At 50.1% G+C, this 19,196-nt stretch overlaps 1 protein-coding gene across 4 annotated transcripts in view; it reads left to right on the top strand.

The window, feature by feature from the left end:
• Positions 1 to 19,196, top strand: part of SPTBN1 (spectrin beta, non-erythrocytic 1) — a 198,932-nt gene that overhangs the window by 158,457 nt on the left and 21,279 nt on the right. For all 4 annotated transcript variants that reach the window (XM_060026609.1, XM_060026610.1, XM_060026611.1 and 1 more), the window contains 11 exons: positions 115 to 985; positions 1,076 to 1,213; positions 2,041 to 2,797; positions 3,754 to 3,956; positions 8,770 to 8,860; positions 13,692 to 13,838; positions 14,550 to 14,813; positions 15,988 to 16,212; positions 16,839 to 16,928; positions 17,103 to 17,381; positions 18,040 to 18,170. In XM_060026609.1, coding sequence (XP_059882592.1) covers positions 115 to 985; positions 1,076 to 1,213; positions 2,041 to 2,797; positions 3,754 to 3,956; positions 8,770 to 8,860; positions 13,692 to 13,838; positions 14,550 to 14,813; positions 15,988 to 16,212; positions 16,839 to 16,928; positions 17,103 to 17,381; positions 18,040 to 18,170 — 3,196 coding nt within the window. The remainder of the gene's footprint in view (positions 1 to 114; positions 986 to 1,075; positions 1,214 to 2,040; positions 2,798 to 3,753; positions 3,957 to 8,769; positions 8,861 to 13,691; positions 13,839 to 14,549; positions 14,814 to 15,987; positions 16,213 to 16,838; positions 16,929 to 17,102; positions 17,382 to 18,039; positions 18,171 to 19,196) is intronic.

Genomic DNA, 19,196 nt, shown 5'->3' with positions numbered 1-19,196 from the left:
TAGCGTAAACTGGTGATCTAGGAGGGAGAACGGGGGTGTAGCCGACTGCCTGCAGACGCACAGGAGCCTGTGCTGCCGCTGTCACACCCACGTGCCCGCCTTGGTGTTAAACAGGTTACAAGCCCTGCGACCCCCAGGTGATCCGAGACCGCGTGGCCCACATGGAGTTCTGTTATCAAGAGCTTTGCCAGCTGGCGGCCGAGCGCCGGGCCCGCCTGGAAGAGTCCCGCCGCCTCTGGAAGTTCTTCTGGGAGATGGCCGAGGAGGAAGGCTGGATCCGGGAGAAGGAGAAGATCCTGTCCTCCGACGACTACGGCAAGGACCTCACCAGTGTCGTGCGGCTGCTCAGCAAGCACCGGGCGTTCGAGGACGAGATGAGCGGCCGCAGCGGCCACTTCGAGCAGGCCATCAAGGAGGGCGAAGACATGATCGCCGAGGAGCACTTCGGGTCGGAGAAGATCCGGGAGCGGATCGCCTACATTCGCGAGCAGTGGGCCCACCTGGAGCAGCTCTCGGCCATCCGCAAGAAGCGCCTGGAGGAGGCCTCGCTGCTGCACCAGTTCCAGGCGGACGCCGACGACATCGACGCCTGGATGCTGGACATCCTCAAGATCGTCTCCAGCAGCGACGTGGGCCACGACGAGTACTCCACCCAGTCCCTGGTCAAGAAGCACAAGGACGTGGCAGAGGAGATCGCCAACTACCGGCCCACCATCGACTCGCTGCACGAGCAGGCCGGCGCCCTCCCCCAGGAGCATGCCGAGTCTCCCGACGTGCAGGGCCGACTGGCGGGCATCGAGGAGCGCTACAAGGAGGTGGCCGAGCTGACGCGGCTGCGGAAGCAGGCGCTGCAGGACACCCTGGCCCTGTACAAGATGTTCAGTGAGGCCGGCGCCTGCGAGCTCTGGATCGACGAGAAGGAGCAGTGGCTTGACAACATGCAGATCCCAGAGAAGCTGGAGGACCTGGAGGTCATCCAGCACAGGTGAGCGGGTGCCGCGGGGACACCGGCCCTCCCGCCCCTCGCAGCCGAGGTGACCGAGCAGATGACCTCCCTGTTGAATTGCCTTTGCAGATTCGAGAGCCTAGAGCCAGAGATGAACAACCAGGCTTCCCGGGTGGCGGTGGTGAACCAGATCGCCCGGCAGCTGATGCACAGCGGCCACCCGAGCGAGAAGGAGATCAAGGCCCAGCAGGACAAGCTCAACACGAGGTAAGCGTGAGACAGGGGGCGGGCCAGCTCCCTGTGAGCCAGGCCGGAATGGCCAGGCCGCCTGCTGAGCCTTGCGGTCAGGAATTTCCTGCACAGGGTCACTGACACTGTGGCGCTGACGTCATGATGTCGGCATCTGCCTTTCGACACACCCTGGTTTTTCAAGAAGTGTCCCTGAGAAAGAGGCAGGGTGGGGGGGAGTGACATCATTCGGGGCAGCCCCTCCCAATGTGGGAAGCGAGGGCCTGGGTGTGAGACCTGTGCCCAGCCTGGTGGATCACGGCATCAAGGCGGCACCTGTCCTGTGTCTTTTAAAATGATTTCTGGAACAGGGTTTTAGCATGTTTGAGACGTAATTGGTGGACGAAAATCCTGATTATCAAGGTGGACCTTTGTCCTGGTCTTATCTTTCTGTTGAATAAATACGTTTGAGTAGGTCGTGGTGGCAAGCTGGCCTTGGTTCTGAGGCCTTTGGGTGTGGGAAACGTTCATTAGGTGCCGCTCGGAGATGAGTAAAATGTGCATCGCAGACATGAATTAAGTGACTCTTTGGGGGACGGGTGTGTTGTCACTGCTGACTTTGCAGCTCCTTTGACAAGTCCCCCCTCTTGTCAGGCTCTTTCCCGATTATAGTGTGTCTCTGAGCTGTTTCGATGGTGATATTAGGTGTCCATATACTGAGGGAGATGATTTTCCAAAACGCATGTAGTCAAAGCAAAGTTGGAGGGGGAGTCGCAGCTTCGACCGTCACTGTTAATTTCCTCGTCCAGCCGTGAGCTTCCGGCCTCTCTCCCACTCTGCTCTCTCCTCCGCCCCTGCACCCACAGGTGGAGTCAGTTCAGGGAGCTGGTGGACCGGAAGAAGGACGCTCTCCTCTCCGCCCTGAGCATCCAGAACTACCACCTCGAGTGCAACGAAACCAAGTCCTGGATTCGGGAAAAGACCAAGGTCATCGAATCCACCCAGGACCTGGGCAACGACCTGGCAGGAGTCATGGCCCTGCAGCGCAAGCTGACCGGCATGGAGCGGGACCTGGTGGCCATCGAGGCAAAGCTGAGCGACCTGCAGAAGGAGGCCGAGAAGCTGGAGTCGGAGCACCCCGACCAGGCCCAGGCCATCCTGTCTCGGCTGGCCGAGATCAGCGACGTGTGGGAGGAGATGAAGACCACGCTGAAGAACCGCGAGGCCTCCTTGGGAGAGGCCAGCAAGCTGCAGCAGTTCCTGCGGGACCTGGACGACTTCCAGTCCTGGCTCTCCAGGACCCAGACGGCCATCGCCTCGGAGGACATGCCCAACACCCTGACCGAGGCTGAGAAGCTCCTCACGCAGCACGAGAACATCAAAAACGAGATCGACAACTATGAGGAGGACTACCAGAAGATGAGGGACATGGGCGAGATGGTCACCCAGGGCCAGACCGACGCCCAGTACATGTTCTTGCGGCAGCGGCTGCAGGCCCTGGACACTGGGTGGAATGAGCTCCACAAGATGTGGGAGAACAGGCAGAACCTTCTCTCCCAGTCCCACGCCTACCAGCAGTTCCTGCGGGACACGAAGCAGGCCGAAGCCTTCCTGAACAACCAGGTAACGTCCCTCCTTGCCTTGGCTCCCTTCCTGTCGGAGCAGGGGCCCTGGCTGCCTTTGGAGGCACTTCTGCCAGGGCTGCTGGTTTCAACCTCACCTGTGGGAAGTGAGAAGAATAATGGAAAGACATTTGTTTTTTCCTGACATCTAAGGCACTGAAACCCATCACAACGTAGTAGGGGATAGAGCTGAAGATGTCCACAGGGGCTATCTTGCCTTGCAGAGTACAGTTCCACTGCAGTGACGGTCGAGGACCTCTTAGTGTGTTCATAGTACGTATGTCCTCATAGTAGTTCGTTAAATTAGCGACATTCTGAGAGGTGTTAATTCAATCTCAAAAGTATTGGGTTGGCCAAAAAGTTCGTTCGGGTTTTCCCGTAATCTTATGGGAAAACCCGAACGAACTTTTTGGCCAACCCAGTATTTTAGGGGATTTTTTTCTTTTCTTTCTTTCTTTCTTTTTTTTTCTGAATGGTTCTGTCTTCGTTGCTCTAGAAAGGTCAGGGACTTGACCCAATGACCCAAGGGCAGTGATTAGAGAGAGAGAAAGAGCTAAGGATGGTCGCCAACATTGTGGTTGATAATCCTTCTTAAAAGATTGGGTTTGAACGTCTGCTGCTGTCACCTTATGGGCACATGAGTGGACCCTTGTGGCTGATGCACAGACCTTTGTTCACGTCCCTCACTCTTCGGGAAAAAAATAGGAGCATTTAACCACTTAGGGAAATTTAGTCACTTGCGGTGTCCCACTGGGATTTTTTTCCCCCGCCCAACTTTTTGTGTTAACTGACTCCATAGATAATTTCATATAAGTGTGACGAAGCAGTTGTTGCAAAGTATGTTGCGTGGAAATGCAGAATGTAGGAAAGAGTGCTTTTTTGTTGTTGTTCTGAAAGCAAGTTGTATTTCGTGATTTCTCACCCTGCTCTGATTTTGTTTTTCCCTTTTTAAATAAGGAGTATGTTTTGGCCCATACTGAAATGCCCACCACCTTGGAAGGAGCTGAAGCAGCTATTAAAAAACAAGAGGACTTCATGACCACCATGGACGCCAACGAGGAGAAGATCAATGCGGTCGTGGAGACGGGCCGGAGGCTGGTGAGCGATGGGAACATCAGTTCGGACCGCATCCAGGAGAAGGTGGACTCTATCGATGACAGGTGCGGCGTCCTGAGGTTCTCAAGGGAGTCATACACCCTGGGGCTGTCAAGCATCTGAGTCCCTGGCCAACGTCTTTGGGGCTGTGGGTATAAATTCCCCCAGTGGGCAGGACGTGGGCACCTAGCAAAATTTAATCTACAAAAGAAAGAAAGCCTGAGACGCCAGACTAATTCTTAACCAAAGACTTAGGAGAGCCAGGGTGCTGAGTAGCGGTGGGGTGTGAGCCTTGCCCTGTGAGAGGTGACACGTAGCGTGTCACCCAGTGGGACCCCGAAAGCCAGACGCTTCCCCAGCCAAGCCCACATTGACCTTCATCCACACAAGACTCCTCTGAGGCCTTTCAGGAGGGGACAGGGAGGAAGGGCAAAGTTGGCTTGTCCTGAGTACCTGGCAGAGGCAAAAGTGAACACCATCAGGCCTTTCTTAGAAAATTGGCTTGGGTGATGCTGTAATAGGATCTTTTTCATAATAAGAAAAAAGACTTTTCCTCCTTTTCTGCCAAGGCCTCTCCAAGATGAGATGCTCTTGTTGTATTTTTATTTATTTATTCATTTGCCGTTCCAAAAGATTTTTCTCCCTGGCCAGTGTTCTCTGTTAGACCCTCACGCCTGCCTCTCAACTCTGCCTTGGTTATTACTGAAGTAGGAGGTCTGGGCAGATCTGGCTTGGTTCTGGACTGGCCACTTCTCTCTGGGTGTGGCCCATCTGGGTCAGTCACTAGCCTCTGCTGCAGCTGATCTTCCCCGGTGCCAGGGAGCCCGGGGCCAGATTTAAGGGCTCGTTGTGAGACTGATGTCACCGAGAAACAGCCTCTTCCTCAAGGGTTCTCCGGCCTTCAAGTGCAGTGAAGAGGAAGAACTTCTTGCTGAGAGCGTTGCCTTACTTACCTTCTTACCATGTCTGAGAGGGTCTCCTGGGACCCTGGGCCAGATGAACGTCTTACAGTGTGCAGTGGAGAGGGGAATTGCTCTTGCCCTGTAAAGACTGAGCTCCTGCCTTTAACCAGTCTGTGCTTTGCACTGATTCGGATCCTAAACCGTATGCTCTCAGGGTGGTACTATGGAATAGGATGTAAGGTATATTAATTATAATTTTGTATCTGTTGCTTCTAAAACAGCTACGAAAAAGAAAAAGAAAAAAATCCCTCCACCAAGCCCTTCTTCAATAAGTGTGAGAAACAAGGATTGGGCAAGACAGGCTTAACCTGGAGGAGAAGGAAGTTCTTTTCTCTTAATGCTAAATCTCATGTTGTTTTGTAAACATGATACACCATGTTCTTCCATGTTAGGTGCACACAGCTGGTTTCCTGAAGGCAGGCCGGGCCACTGGGGACACTTGTGTTCAGGCAGGCGTGCAGCTGCCTGGCAGCTTCCTCAGCGTGTTTATCCGTCCCCTGATGCTGCAGCTGCAAGGGCTTGTTGGAAGCAGGTGACTCTGTCAAGACCGGAGGCTCCTGGATGTGAGGGAATGCTTCAGCAGCTCTCAAGTGCGGCTTAACCTTCCTTTTGTCCTTGACTGAGAGCCTGGGCCCGTGGGGTTCCAAGGCCTCCTGGGGATTTCTGTTGTTAAAAAAGCATTGGGAAGAAGATTCCCTGCTATCCGTAAGCAAGCGTAAGAGAGATGGAAGGGGGACAGGGCTTTCCGGTGATCTGCCCTCAGGAGGACTACATTTTCTTATTTTCCTCAGCACGTGTTAACCGAATTCTGGTTTCACTTTAATATCCCCAGAGGCCTCAAGATCTGAAACTTGACCCCAGAGGACACTGGTCTGTTATAAAAAATATACAAATCTGAGTTCCAGGTGGTGTCAGGGCACATGCTAAGTAAATATCTTAACTCTTCGGATCTGATCCCCGTCCAGAAACATTCTGACGCTCCCGTGAAACTATTTTTGTAGAAAGCAAAATCATCATAACCTGCTTACGTTCTGGAAATCTCGTCGATTACCACTGAAGTTTGTTGAGAAGAAGAAGTACTAGAACAGAGACGCTGACTCTTAACAGATGTGGGTGGGGCATGAGTGGCCTTTAAAGGGCTTGTGACTGGGTGGAAAGGAGCCTGCTGTCCAAGCCTGCTCGGGGGGTGTGAATGGGTGAGCTTCCTGGCTCAGAGGGAAATTCCAGCCCCAGTGCAGTCCTGGGAGAAAAGGAAAAGTGTCCAGTTTCATAAAGCCAGACCTGATCTCACATGGGAAAAAAAGCTTAAAAATCACCAACCCACTTTACTTAGGTACCTGTGGTTCTTTATTTTCCGTAAGAACCACAGTTAAGCCCAGTATCTGCCTCATGTGGTGAGGAGCTTTTGAGTCTCATTATAGGGGTAGGTGGTGAGAGATGGAAAGAAAGCAAGACATTTAACCTTGCCCCAAAGAGCACTCTTAGGAGTGTGGGAAGCTACGGCCAAGTTTAAGAAGGTCCTTCCCTATAATTAAATCCACGATCACCCCTTGAAAGACCTTCCCAAGTTTCGCTTCCCGTGAATACCATTGGTGACCACTAGTGCACAGTTAAGCCGTGCTCACTTCTCTCGAGGGTTTTCTGAAGCAGCAACCACCTCAGCTGCCTGTGTAGCTGTTTTTCGTCCCGCAGAGCACATCACTCAGAGGCCGTCCTCCTGCCCCCCTGATCTGTGTTGTTTGGACCTGAGGCCTTAAATCGCCATTTGGCCTTTCCCTCCTTCATGCACCCACCGAAAGAGGAAAATTGTCCAGGCAGAAGTCCACTGGGCACGTGTGAGTCTTGATTATGTAAGAGAGACATTCAAGATTCCGTCCGGTGGTATTTCTCTCTTAGTAAATTTTCCCAGCGTTTGAAGTTATTTTTACTCCTATTATTTCTACGAGCTTCAAAGTTGCATGTTCTGGTTTAACTGCCCGTGTCTCTCTTTACTCCTTGCCATCGTAGCATTTTTGTGTGACGCCGGGGAAGGGAACGGGAACTTACATTCAAGGCCTTTGGCTAAAGGCAGGACTCTTGCATTTTGTGACTTAACTCCAACTCAAATTACCTTCCTCCTGAAGGTTTGCTTTATTTGCTCTCTTTCTCTTAACCCCCCCCCCTACAAATAGTGACTGGAATTTGAGGGTTGGGAACTTGAAGAACTTTTCTTGACATTCCTTCCCCACCCACATTTTTAGATGACTAATTCCTTTAGTCCGAGATCACTAACAATCTTTAAAACACATTTTAAAAAAATTTTTGATCTTTGAGAAAGGATAGCAATGAAGTGAAGGGGCTTTGGCCTTTTATTTTTTATTATAAAAGCCACAATGTTAAAAATTCGGAGGGGAGGTGGAAACCACTACTTTTTAATCTCACCCTCAGCACATGCCATTTTAGTTTTTGCTTTTCCAATTTGTGCCTTGGAGTTTTATATCATTGGCTGTGCATAAACTCTCTTCATTTAGCATTATATGAGAAGTACTTTTCTATTGTTGTATTTTGCCTAAGTGGTATAAACATATCATAATGAACAATAATACCTGACGGCATTATTTCCATTCATGCTATTGCTGTGTTCTGTAGTCGCCGGTACCCGTAGGAACAGAGGGCATTTCCCTTTGGTCCCCAGGCAAGATGGTAGCTACAGTGCTGCCACTGTCCCTTGTTGCCAGCAGCCACTGCAGGCCCGTGTGACACATGCTTCACTGTAAGGTCTTTCTTGCCCTTGAAGAAGGTTCTTTGAAAGCCAGTTGGCATGAGGTGCTCCCTGAGCTGCCCTTTCTTGGTGTTGTAGAGAATCAGAGGTCGTGTTCTTCCTCCCTGCCATGGGGGCAGGCAGGGCTGGTTGAGAGACCTTGCCCAGGCACTGCAGCAAGAAATCGCTTTGGGAATTGGAATGAAAAACCAAACCTCCCCATCTGCACCCTTCCTTTGCCCTTCCTCGCACCCTTCGCTTTGGCTGGCTGGCGCTTGGGCTCCTTGGGAAGATGGGAGAGCTGTGTTACGGCGATGCTTCTCGATGCTCAGTGTGGTACGGCTCTGCCCCGTGGCAGTAGGACCACGTGGAGGTAGCCCTTTCCGTGGCACTCATGGCACTCACAGCATTCACGTGGCCCTTCTTCACAGTCTGGTGGAGAAGCCCCTGGGCGCGTAAAGGAGGCTCGCAGGGGAGCTCTGGCACCTCCACAGCGTGTGCCAGGAAGCCCTGTGCCCAGCATCCACGCGCCTTGTCGTCCCCCAAGTTCAGCAGCTCCTTCCAGTTCTTTTCAGTTTTTCGGTTACGGTTTTGTGCTTTAACTTCTTTAAACCTTGGTGACCCTTATCTGTTAATGAAGAGTGGGATTGAGTTAGGTGTGTGATGTCACAGGTCTGAAAATTTTCATTCTTGGTTTATTGTTGATTTGGGTGAGTTTTTCTCCTGACGAGAATCTCGTCATCAGGGAAGGTTCCTTTAAGCCAGTTACATGGTTTTGTGCATTTTCTTAGCCATGTACATGGCCTGTCACCCAGGTATGAGTTTCTTAGAGATCAATTTCATATTCTCACATAGTTCCTAAAATGGAGAGCCTCACTCAGCACATGCTCAGGGTTTTTCTCCCCTAACACCAGATTTATGAAGCTCTTTTGCCTGCATCCTGGCCTGTTGTGTGGCTGGGACAGGTGTGATGGTCTCTTGTACCATGACTTACTCATTTGGAGGATGCCAAACTCTCTGGGTCGGGTTATCTTGTCTCCTTGACATGATTGAGAACTGTTAGCAAACTGTTTTCAGCGTATATTGAGACCCAGGAAAGAAGCTGAGTTGTAAATTCTGCATTTCAAGATTCCCTGCTTCCTCTTCTTAAAATTATTTTTATTATCTTTGTAACAGACACAGGAAGAATCGTGAGGCAGCCAGTGAGCTTCTGATGAGACTGAAGGACAACAGGGATCTTCAGAAATTCCTGCAAGATTGTCAGGAGGTGCGTCTCCTTTTAACTCCTCCTTTCCTCTCTTCTCACAAGAGCAGCCGAGCATTTGGCATAAGAGCCCTTGGGATTATAGAACTAACTGAGGCCAGAAATTCATATCACGTATATAATTTGCAGGTGGGGCAGTGTCAGTTCTCCAGCCTACAAGCTACCACTTAGAGTAACCAGATTATTACGATCTAGAATATTGTAGGCTAGAACTGTGCTGTCCAATGCAGTAGACACTAGCTACATGCGCCTGTCTCATTTTAAATCAAATGAAATTAAGAGGGTAGTTCCTCCATCATACTCGCTGTATTTTAAGTGCTCAGAAGCCAACCACCTGTGATTCGTGGCTGCCGTATCACATGAACAATGCAGATGTTAGAACATTTCCATCGTCAAAGACAGTGATGTTCTCAAGTATTCTGTAACCTAAAAGCATCTGATAGTATATTTTAAACTATTTACAATGACGCACATTGAATAGTACAGAAGGAAAGAAGTAAAAGGAACTGCAGTTGGCTACCCAGGTAAGAAGAAGGATTTAAGAACATAGAAACTGACTTTCTTGTTCACTGAAGACCGTGACATATCCACCTTTCAGGCTCCTCAGGTGTCTGTCTGATACGCCAAGAGCAGCAGTAATCCTGATTTCAAACTCTTGAGTTTTAGCATGTGGTATTAATCTGAGGATTCTCAAACTGTTTCATGCTCCCCTGATACGTGCGTAAACAAACTGGGGAAACTAAAGTTCGCCAGAAAAATGCACTCTCTCTGCAAGCTAGTTGGAAAAGAGCATCTAGCTGACTTCACATGGGTGAGATCACGAGCACATCGTCGTATTTCACTGTCTGCCAGAGAACCACAGTGAGACCCGGTCCTCTCTGGTTTATTAGACTTTAAATCCCATTGGAGGCAGACATGGGATGAAGAATATCCAAGTGAAGCTGCAGGGACCTTGGGGACGGGGAGTTCGAGGGGTGGGGAGAGGATCGAGGTCATGTGCTAAAAATATGACTGGACTCACCACGAATCCCTCACGTGCAAACTTATAGCTGTGTGTTAAAAGAAATGTGGCTCTAATAATAGCTGAGTCAGAGAGTCGGTGACAGAAGCGATCCTTCATGTCCATTAAACTGCTGTCTTACTGTGAATCTTAAAATATGCTCTAGTAGCTAAACCTTGAGAAGGAAAGAAAGCCCCTCAACTGTGTGGCTTAGGGTCTGTTGGCTTTCAGGGCCACACTGATGGACCTAGGTCTCTCGGGGTTTGCCTAGAGCCAGACAGGCTGAGGACAGGAGTGCCTCTTCAAGTGACACCTGAGCATTAATAACCTATTTGAATAGGATGCTCATTTAAAGAGGCATCCGCGTCCCCAGACAAGGCATAGGGAAGAGTAATGGGCTCCAAGGTTAGCTGCGTAGAGTTGCATGATGTGCTGCAGTGAATACCAAGTAGCCCTTCAGCACTGGAGGGAGTGAAAGTTGTCAGGAGACGTTTGCAGCCTGGGCTGTGCCTTCCCCAGATCGAAGGTCCCTGAAGTACCTTGATGTTTCCCTTGAAGCACCACCAGTGACTTGTTTTAACCTCAAGACATATTGGAAGTGTTGTGCTGGGGAAATCAGTGGGATTCCATACCCTTGCTTAAAGGACAAGTTACTGAGATGAAATTCATTGACCTGAGCGTGGTGAAACCTGGACTAAATTTGGGGAAAAGAATGCCAGGAAGTGAGCAGGAAGTGAGAGGACGGAGGAACCTTTGAGAGAAGATCCGTTGAAATTTCCAGCCCCCATTTTCCATTTGCATACGTGTGGATTCGAAAATAGAAGTGTGTGGGAAAACTAAGCAGATAAAACGATAGTCCTTCCAAGTTGAATCACAGGAAATAGTTTTAGTAGAGTTCTAGATCTTTGTTAATGCTTGTTCCAAACGAGCATCCTTAGTTACAAGGAGTTCCCTCCTTAACACACACCAGCGACTGTTAGGCACGCCCAGAGGGCTCAGCCCTGCACGATTTCCCCTCAAAGTAGGCAGAGAGGTTTTGACTGGGCTTTGTTGTCCTGGAGATGATTCGCAGGTCTCTTGTGACTGCTCGGCCAAGTCTCCCTGGTTTATCTTTCTCTCCTTGAACCTCATTAAGAGTTAGTACAGCCATAGGATCTGCTGGGGGTACCACATCAGCATATATAGTTTCCGCACAGTGACGGAATTTAGGTCAGGTTTGGGGCTCCAAAACCCTCAGTGGAGCAGTACAAGCAAAGGGGTGATATTATTATTAAGAGATACTGTTCTTGGACTATAAACTCTCCATCATTCAGCCTCATTAAAATACACCCCCTTTTAAGCCAGAACCTCTGAGAATGGAGCTTGTGTGTGCACCAGCCCAGCATTTGAAAACCTATCTATTATTGTGCTGGTGGAGTTTTACAGAGCACCCGGAGGTCAGATTTAATACCATTGCTGGCTGTTGGTATTGTTCAGGGTCTGGAGAATCCAGGTTGTCTCGCTGTCACGCTCCATTCCTCGTGGGTTAGAGGCTAGAGGGGGCTGGGTTGTGAATTCTGCCATCATTGCTACCCGCCGAGAAACACTTCCTGGATGGGGAAATTTATCGCAGCGGTGCCGCGAGAATGAGCAGGGCCCACCTAGTCCCAGTTATAGATAGCGACACAAAGAGCATCATAATTTTTGTACCGTTATTTTAATGTGATATCCTGAAAAATGAATGATTTAAAAGGTACTGCTTTTCTGTTGTGTTCCCTCCCACCATACCTCCTGTTTTCTGAGATTGATTTTTTTTTTTCCCCAGGAGGACAGTATAACTAGACGCAGTGGCACAGGGATAGCGAGTTCAGTGCTTTGCTTTGAGCTTAATCCAGTGATCAAAGCATTTTTTCCTATCCTTTTCCAGTCTGCACAGTGTTCTGTTCTGCAGAGAATGAGTATATTCTTAAATGACCTTTGCAAATGCCCACAAATAATAACTGTGGTTCTGATTCCAGAATGCTGATGGAGGGCTGATAAACTAGCAAGTTCCAAAGCTCCATTACATTGTGCTGCATTGCACGCTGCTTTATCTGTAGGATGATGTGTTCAGCAAAGAGCAGATTTGTTTATAAGCCTCTGATTTTTATGTAGCTCTTTTTTAAAAAATCTCTCTTGGGTAGGTGTTTATGAATAGCGCAAATATGTGAATGTCCTTTGCACTTCGGATAAATGCCTTTTATTGTGTTTAGTGTGTGTGTACAGAGTACAGGGGAAAGCTTTACCATTTGGTTTCCTTTTAACCTCTTTTCTCCTTAGATTGAACGGCCATAGCATTTCAGATCTTAGTTACTCAGGTAACTGGAAGGAAAATAGGTAACGCTTTTAAAGTAGGAAATTTAGTGTCTCGGCTGCTGTGTAACAGATCTATGCTTCTTGCTTACAAAGGGCGTTATGAGATTTACTGGGGTTTTTTCCCTTAATAAAGTGTGACATCAAAGATCTCACGACCTTTTGCTTTCAACCCCACTCCCTCCTGTGTGGTGGGTGAGTATCCTGAGGAAAGTAGGGATGGTGCCTGGGGGTTCATCCATGTGCAGAGCCGGGGTGCTCCCATGACCCGCATCACCCTCCTTGACATTGTTTTCAAAGAACAGACTTTGTATTGTTGAAGCAAATTTACGGGGAAGCCTTTCCTAGCAGCAGCCCAGGGTGCAAGTGAATGGCCTCGGAATTGTTGATTCTGTAAGCGTTTCTGTTGGTTTTATGCACCATTTCTAAACCTTTGGTGATGGGACCATGAAGCAGTTTGGGTGCAGATTCGTCGTGGCAGCAGCTGGTGTAAGCGTGGCTCCTTGTGGTCACATTAGGAGGAAGGGCACAGCCCCTGAAGACGTTTGCTTCTGGTTCCAGGCTGATCCTGCGTTTGTTTGCGTATCTTTCGCCTGGGCAAACAAAAGCTCTCCTGGTTAGTGCTGAGATGGGGTAGGAATTAGGACCCTGGTGTGGCCAACTACAGGCAGGCAGTGAGGAGCCAGGCAAATCAGGATGAGAGCCAGCAGGAGAAGTGTGTCCAGGAGCCAGACTGGGCTGACTCCTGCCCCAGGCTTCTCAGATCTGTCTGTCAGTGGCTGGCAGGCTCTGTGAAGAGGCTTCCTAGAGTTCAGATCCAAGCAAGACATGTTGGGCCTCAAAATCAAGTCCTGTGAAGTGTTTCTTGGTCTGAATGGAAGGTTCTTTACAGACAGAGGAGGAAAAGGCGCAGGTGACTCAGACCTGAAGGGAGCGTTGAGAGGGCATCGTTGCTGCCTTACGCCTATAGTGAGCAAGTTACTTACGCTTTTTGGCATCCCCATAGATAGGCCTGTGAAGGAAAAGGGAGGGATAAAAGAGTAGGGGCTTTGGCTTTTTTAAATAAAAGAACTAAAAGTAAAAGGATTACCGAACAGAGTAGAAGACACTTAATCATGCTTAACACGGTATAGCTGGCACGGCTCTTTGAAGGAGAAAGAAGGTTGTGACTTAGCCTGGTTAGGGCAGAATTTTAAACAAGCCTTTGGGGGAATAGCTGGTTAAGGGTGCCAAGCAGTTTGAAAGCTGGCTCGGAGCACTTTTGTACTCCTGGATTTAATGTTAGATACATAGTCGGGAGCAAGGCTCCGGTACAGTGTCCGTACGGTGGAGATACCTGCTGTGACGGGTCAGAGTTGTAAAGTGAACGTTTGGTTGTCTGTTGACGTGGAAACGTGGAGTGTGTGTAGTACGACATGATGGCTCTTTCCGGGCAGAAGAAAGGCTGATGTCACTGTGATTACAGTCTCTGAAACGTTCCTGATTTTTTTTTTTCTTTCCTAGCTGTCTCTCTGGATCAATGAAAAGATGCTCACAGCCCAGGACATGTCTTATGATGAAGCCAGAAATCTGCACAGTAAATGGTTAAAACATCAAGCCTTTATGGCAGAACTCGCATCCAACAAAGAATGGCTTGACAAAATTGAGAAGGTGAGTTAAGATGTTGGATGGGGCTCCGTCGGGGTGGCCGCGGTGAGTAAACGAACTGGGTGGAAATGAGCTCCTTTGTATTTAGCACGTTTTCCAGCATATTTGAGTCATATCTGACCACATACAGAAGTGTCACAGCCGGGAGCAGTCCCGTGTCTCATCTGCTGCCCCTGATGGACCGCAAGCCCCTGGGGCGGCGTCCTCACTCTGTTGATCATGTTATGTGTGCTGGACTGTGATAGAGACTGAGCGGATCCATGGAACTTAGAAATATTATGTATTTTAAATAATCTAAAATGTGTTGCTTTGGCACAGGGAGGTTCTCTGCAGCACAACAGAACATGAATGTGACATTCCCCACCCACCCTTCTCTTTCTTCACACTCTATATTGTTTCAAACTCTTAACGGTTAAAATAATGTATTACGGTCTCTTGGGGGTGATGTGGAGGGGATGGAGTTTTAGGTTATTGGCCTCAAGTGTCCCTAAGCCCCAGCAGTCACTTGGTGCTCCACGCCTGTGAAAACCACAGTAGGCCAGGCCATTGTCAATTTTGTTGAGCAGTTAACTCTATGCGGAAAGGCTGCGCGTGCGTGCGTACGTACGTGTGTGTGTGTTGAATGAATAAGAAACTCACAGATCAAATATCTCAGGTTTGTTTTTCACAGTGGCACCTATTCTCCTGCAAACTGCATGTATGTGTGTTTTCCAGGAAGGAATGCAGCTCATTTCAGAAAAGCCAGAGACGGAAGCCGTGGTGAAGGAGAAACTCACAGGTTTACATAAAATGTGGGAAGTCCTTGAGTCTACCACGCAGACCAAGGCCCAGCGGCTCTTCGACGCAAACAGAGCTGAACTCTTCACCCAGAGCTGTGCAGATCTGGACAAATGGCTGCACGGCCTGGAGAGTCAGATTCAATCTGACGACTATGGCAAAGACCTCACCAGTGTCAACATCCTGCTGAAAAAGCAACAGGCAAGTGGCTGTTTCCCTGCCGTGGTCCTGATAGTCTTAACTCGCCCACCGTGTTCTCAGACATCCCCTTGGTGTGTGAAGGGATTTTAACCCAGCACAGTGGGCTCTGACAGCATCGTGGGACATTTCCAGAATCACCTGGAAAGACACAGTAGCAGTGCTGGGTGTCCATGCATGGAAATATTCTTTCATTATCATCTTGGTTGATGGATAGTATCACCACTTAACAGTTGAGTAAATATTCATTTCATTTAGTCTGCAGTTTACATGAAGGAAGGTCATTGTGTTTGCATACTTGGCTGTATAACGTCTAGGTATGTGATAGTTACCTGAGTTGTTCAGGGCACTTGATAAATAATAAAAGAAATTTGGGTTTTTTTGCGTCACAGTAAAGCCCATCTAAGGGCCAATGAATTTACTCTGAATTGAGGAGGAAGCAGCTCTGGTGAGGTTGAGCAAGCAGGTTGGTGGCAGAACCTGGCAGGGGCTCCCTGGGCCAGGTTTGCAGTGTGTGGCCGAGTCCTCCCCTACCTAAGAAAAGAGTCGGTTTATTCTCAGATGCCAGCCCTTGTCTCTAAGCCGGCAGTGTGTGGGCTTCCCGGGGTGGTCTTTCCTGAGTGAGAGACCTCTGCTTCTGCTTTTGCTCGTTTTCCTCATGTAAATACACAGTTAGGATGTTTTTAGCCATTATCCAGTGTTTTAAAAAAGAATAATCAGCTTTCTGACTGAAGAAATCAAGAGGAGATGGTAACATTGGCCGTCCTTCTGGCCTAAAAGAACTGGAAGCAGAAGGCCTGACTCCTTCCTGGGGGTTCAGCTGGTTTCCAACGTCGTTATGGCTTCTGAACAGGCAGATGAAGGCTGTCCTTTCCTTTCCCCATAATTAATTCTTGTTTCCCCTGTCATTTGCCTCCTAAGTTCCTGGGTAAACTTGACAGTTGCTCCCAAGTTGAAAAAAAATCTTTCTAGGGATTTTTTTTGGAAAGATCAGCTGACGAAGTGGAGCGCTAATTGCTGGTTCGCTGGCCGTGCGGAACCATTTCTTGGGCGCTCCACTGTATCAGTGAATATTCTTGGGTCTTCCGTTGTGACCAGTGCCACAGGGGAACATTTTACAGCACCCTCCGTGTGTCCCTCGTCTCGGGTGTGAAGGTGGGTCTGTCTTCGCCCTCAGATGCTGGAGAATCAGATGGAGGTGCGGAAGAAGGAGATCGAAGAGCTCCAGAGCCAGGCGCAGGCCCTGAGCCAGGAGGGGAAGAGCACGGATGAGGTGGACAGCAAGCGCCTCACCGTGCAGACCAAGTTCATGGCGCTGCTGGAGCCCCTGAATGAGAGGAAGCAGAACCTGCTGGCCTCCAGAGAGATCCATCAGTTCAACAGGGACGTGGAGGACGAGATCGTGAGTACCTCCCTGCCTGGCCAGCCTGGTGCCCGTGTTCTCACTGCTGGGCCCGACCCACCTTGGTCACGTCAGTGGGCTGAGCCGTCCCAGCCCTGCTCTGTGTATCCACACAAAATGTAACTCTGTTTTTCTGTCGGGTTTTCTAAGCATAACTCAAGGGTTTAATGCCCCTCGAACCGTAGTTTTAAAAACAAATAATGAGGACTCACGGGGAGTCCGGTATTGAGGATGAAATAAGGTCTGGAAGACTGGCCCGTGCCCTGTATCAGAGAAGAAGGGCAGACTCCCCAGGCCGCCCTTCCCAGTGGGATTCTTTTTCTTTTTCTAAATTGTATTAAAGTATAGTTGATTTATAATGTTGTGTTAATTTCCGCTGTACAGCAGAGTGACTCAGTTATACGTGTCTATGTCCTTTTTCATATTCTTTTCCATTACGGTGTATCACAGGATATTGAATATGGTTCACTGTGCTGTACAGCAGGCCCTTGTCGTTTATCCCCCAGTGGGGTTGAACACACTTCCTCTCTCACGCTGGCCTCCCTGCTCTCCCCTCCTGCCCTCGTTTGCATCCAATATTTGTTCTCTTTGAGTGGCCCTGACCACCTATTTACACTTCCTTCCAGTTGTGGGTTGGAGAGAGGATGCCTTTGGCAACTTCCACGGATCACGGCCACAACCTCCAGACCGTGCAGCTGTTAATAAAGAAAAATCAGGTAAGCGTGTCTGCTGGGGGGCTGGCTCCTCCCGCCAAATCGGCGCCACGCGGCAGGGCTGTGAGCGGGGCAGCCCTGAGGGCTGGCGGCTTCCCCTCGGCCCCCGAGGCGCGGCGCAAGCAGCAAGCTGCCGCGGCTTAGCAAGCCTCCGGCGTGTATGCCCGGCTCCCACAGACCCTGCAGAAGGAGATCCAGGGCCACCAGCCCCGCATCGACGACATCTTTGAGAGGAGCCAGAACATCGTCACGGACAGCAGCCTCAACGCCGAGGCCATCCGGCAGAGGCTGGCCGACCTGAAGCAGCTGTGGGGCCTCCTCATCGAGGAGACGGAGAAGCGGCACCGGCGGCTGGAGGAGGCGCACAAGGCCCAGCAGTACTACTTCGACGCGGCCGAGGCCGAGGCGTGGATGAGCGAGCAGGAGCTGTACATGATGTCCGAGGAGAAGGCCAAGGTGAGGCAGGGAGGCCGAGCCCCCTACCCCCACCCCTGCCGCCGGAGAGCCTCAGACACAGAGCCTGAGCTTGTGCACCGCTGGGGGCGACGTCCTTGTGAAACGTTTCGTTGTCGCCTTGGTCGTGGGGGCAGCGTGGTGCATACCGGTGGCTGGAACCTGGCTCTTTGCCCCTCGACGCAGAGTTTTCTTGTTTGAATACCGGTATTGTCGTTAAGACCGGATTCGCCATGCCCTCCGCTTTTTTAAATAGAAATTTGCCGAAGTCTGCCTTTTACGGTATATACTAGATGCTTTTGTTTTGAGACAGTCTGGCAGCATTTGAAAGTATTCTCACCAGGATGCTGTTATCTACATCTGCTAGACCGTGGAGAGGTTTTCAGCCAGCCAGGACACGCTTGGTTTGGCCTGGGCTTTACCTCATACTCCAGCGGGTGCTCGTCACCCTGCGTCATCCTCATGTCCGTCTTTCAGAGGCTCCCACAGTCCAGTCCACATTGAAGCTCGTGGAGCTCTCCGTATTCCAGCGCCCATATCACACCTGTGGCTTTTTTTTCTTTCTGCCAAGTCTTCCTCCGGCCACACCACCTCTTCCGGGGGGTTTTGGGTCAAGGGGCGGGGGGACGGCTGTGGTTGTGACGTCCCCCTCTCTAAGCAGGATGAGCAGAGCGCCGTCTCCATGTTGAAGAAGCACCAGATTCTGGAACAAGCCGTGGAGGACTACGCGGAGACGGTGCATCAGCTCTCCAAGACCAGCCGGGCCCTGGTGGCTGACAGCCATCCCGAAAGGTGAGTGCCATTCCGTGAAGATGAGACTGGTTTGTCAGTTCCTCCCCAGTCAGGGCCTCTTGTTCGAGTAACTGGTAATGTAGATCTTTGGGAAGCATTTTTAAAACAGACCCAAGTAGGCCTGTGCTGAACAGGAAGGGTGAACGGTTGCATTACAGGAGCTCACTCTTGCGGGCTGATTATCTCCTGCTGGCCAAGCCCTATTGAGAGAAGATTATTGGTGTCGTGCGTCAGAAGTACCGATTGACTTGCATGGATATACAGGTGATAAAAGCACCTACCCTTGGGTTTAAAAAGTCACCCAGTTTAGGAAGGTAATTACTAGTTTTAATAGAACAATGGATAAGGATACTTGGGCCTGTACCGAGAAGAAAATGATGCCGCCTCTGAACTCTTATACATTGAGTCCTGAGAATGTCTCGGGAATAAGAAAAAGGAGTGTGTGGTACTCCTGCACTGTTACATACCAGGCTCACACGCTCACTTCAGTGGCAGTCATTTTTGGCTTTCTCTGGAACTGCCTGTTACGGCTCAGGCAGACAACAATCGGCTTTGTGCATTAACCGAGGCCAGTTGGAGATGAGGTCAGTGGCTGGGTTGGTACAGGGGGTCCTTCAGGGGTCCGTGATCAGGACTCCCAGGAAAGTGGCCTTCCTCGTCTCCCAAGGACAGGCATCAAGAAGTCCTTGTCTGACTGCTTTCATGCTGGAAGACTGTCATTCTGGGAGAAGTTGGAGGGAGGGGGTGGATGCTGCACCCCCAGGACCCAGGAAAGGGGAGCCGCAGGGCTCGCCCTCCTGGCAGGGAAGAGCATGCAGCCCAGAGAAGGTCAAGGTGTGCACAGACGGGGATGTTATCTGTCCCTTCGACAACATGGCACCTGAGAACGGATCCTGGGTTGACTTCTAATGTCAGAGGAAGTCCTGACATATGGAGCCAGCAGTGCAGTGTTTTGATTTCTCTCCCCTCCCTCCGTCATCACGGCCAGGATGGCCTTTGTCCTCAATCACTGTGTTTTGTTACACG

Source organism: Delphinus delphis, chromosome 12 (assembly GCF_949987515.2).
Source record: "Delphinus delphis chromosome 12, mDelDel1.2, whole genome shotgun sequence".
Lineage (NCBI taxonomy): Eukaryota > Metazoa > Chordata > Mammalia > Artiodactyla > Delphinidae > Delphinus > Delphinus delphis.
The sequence above is the reverse complement of the archived record's forward strand: the minus strand, read 5'-3'. Positions and strand labels throughout refer to the sequence as shown.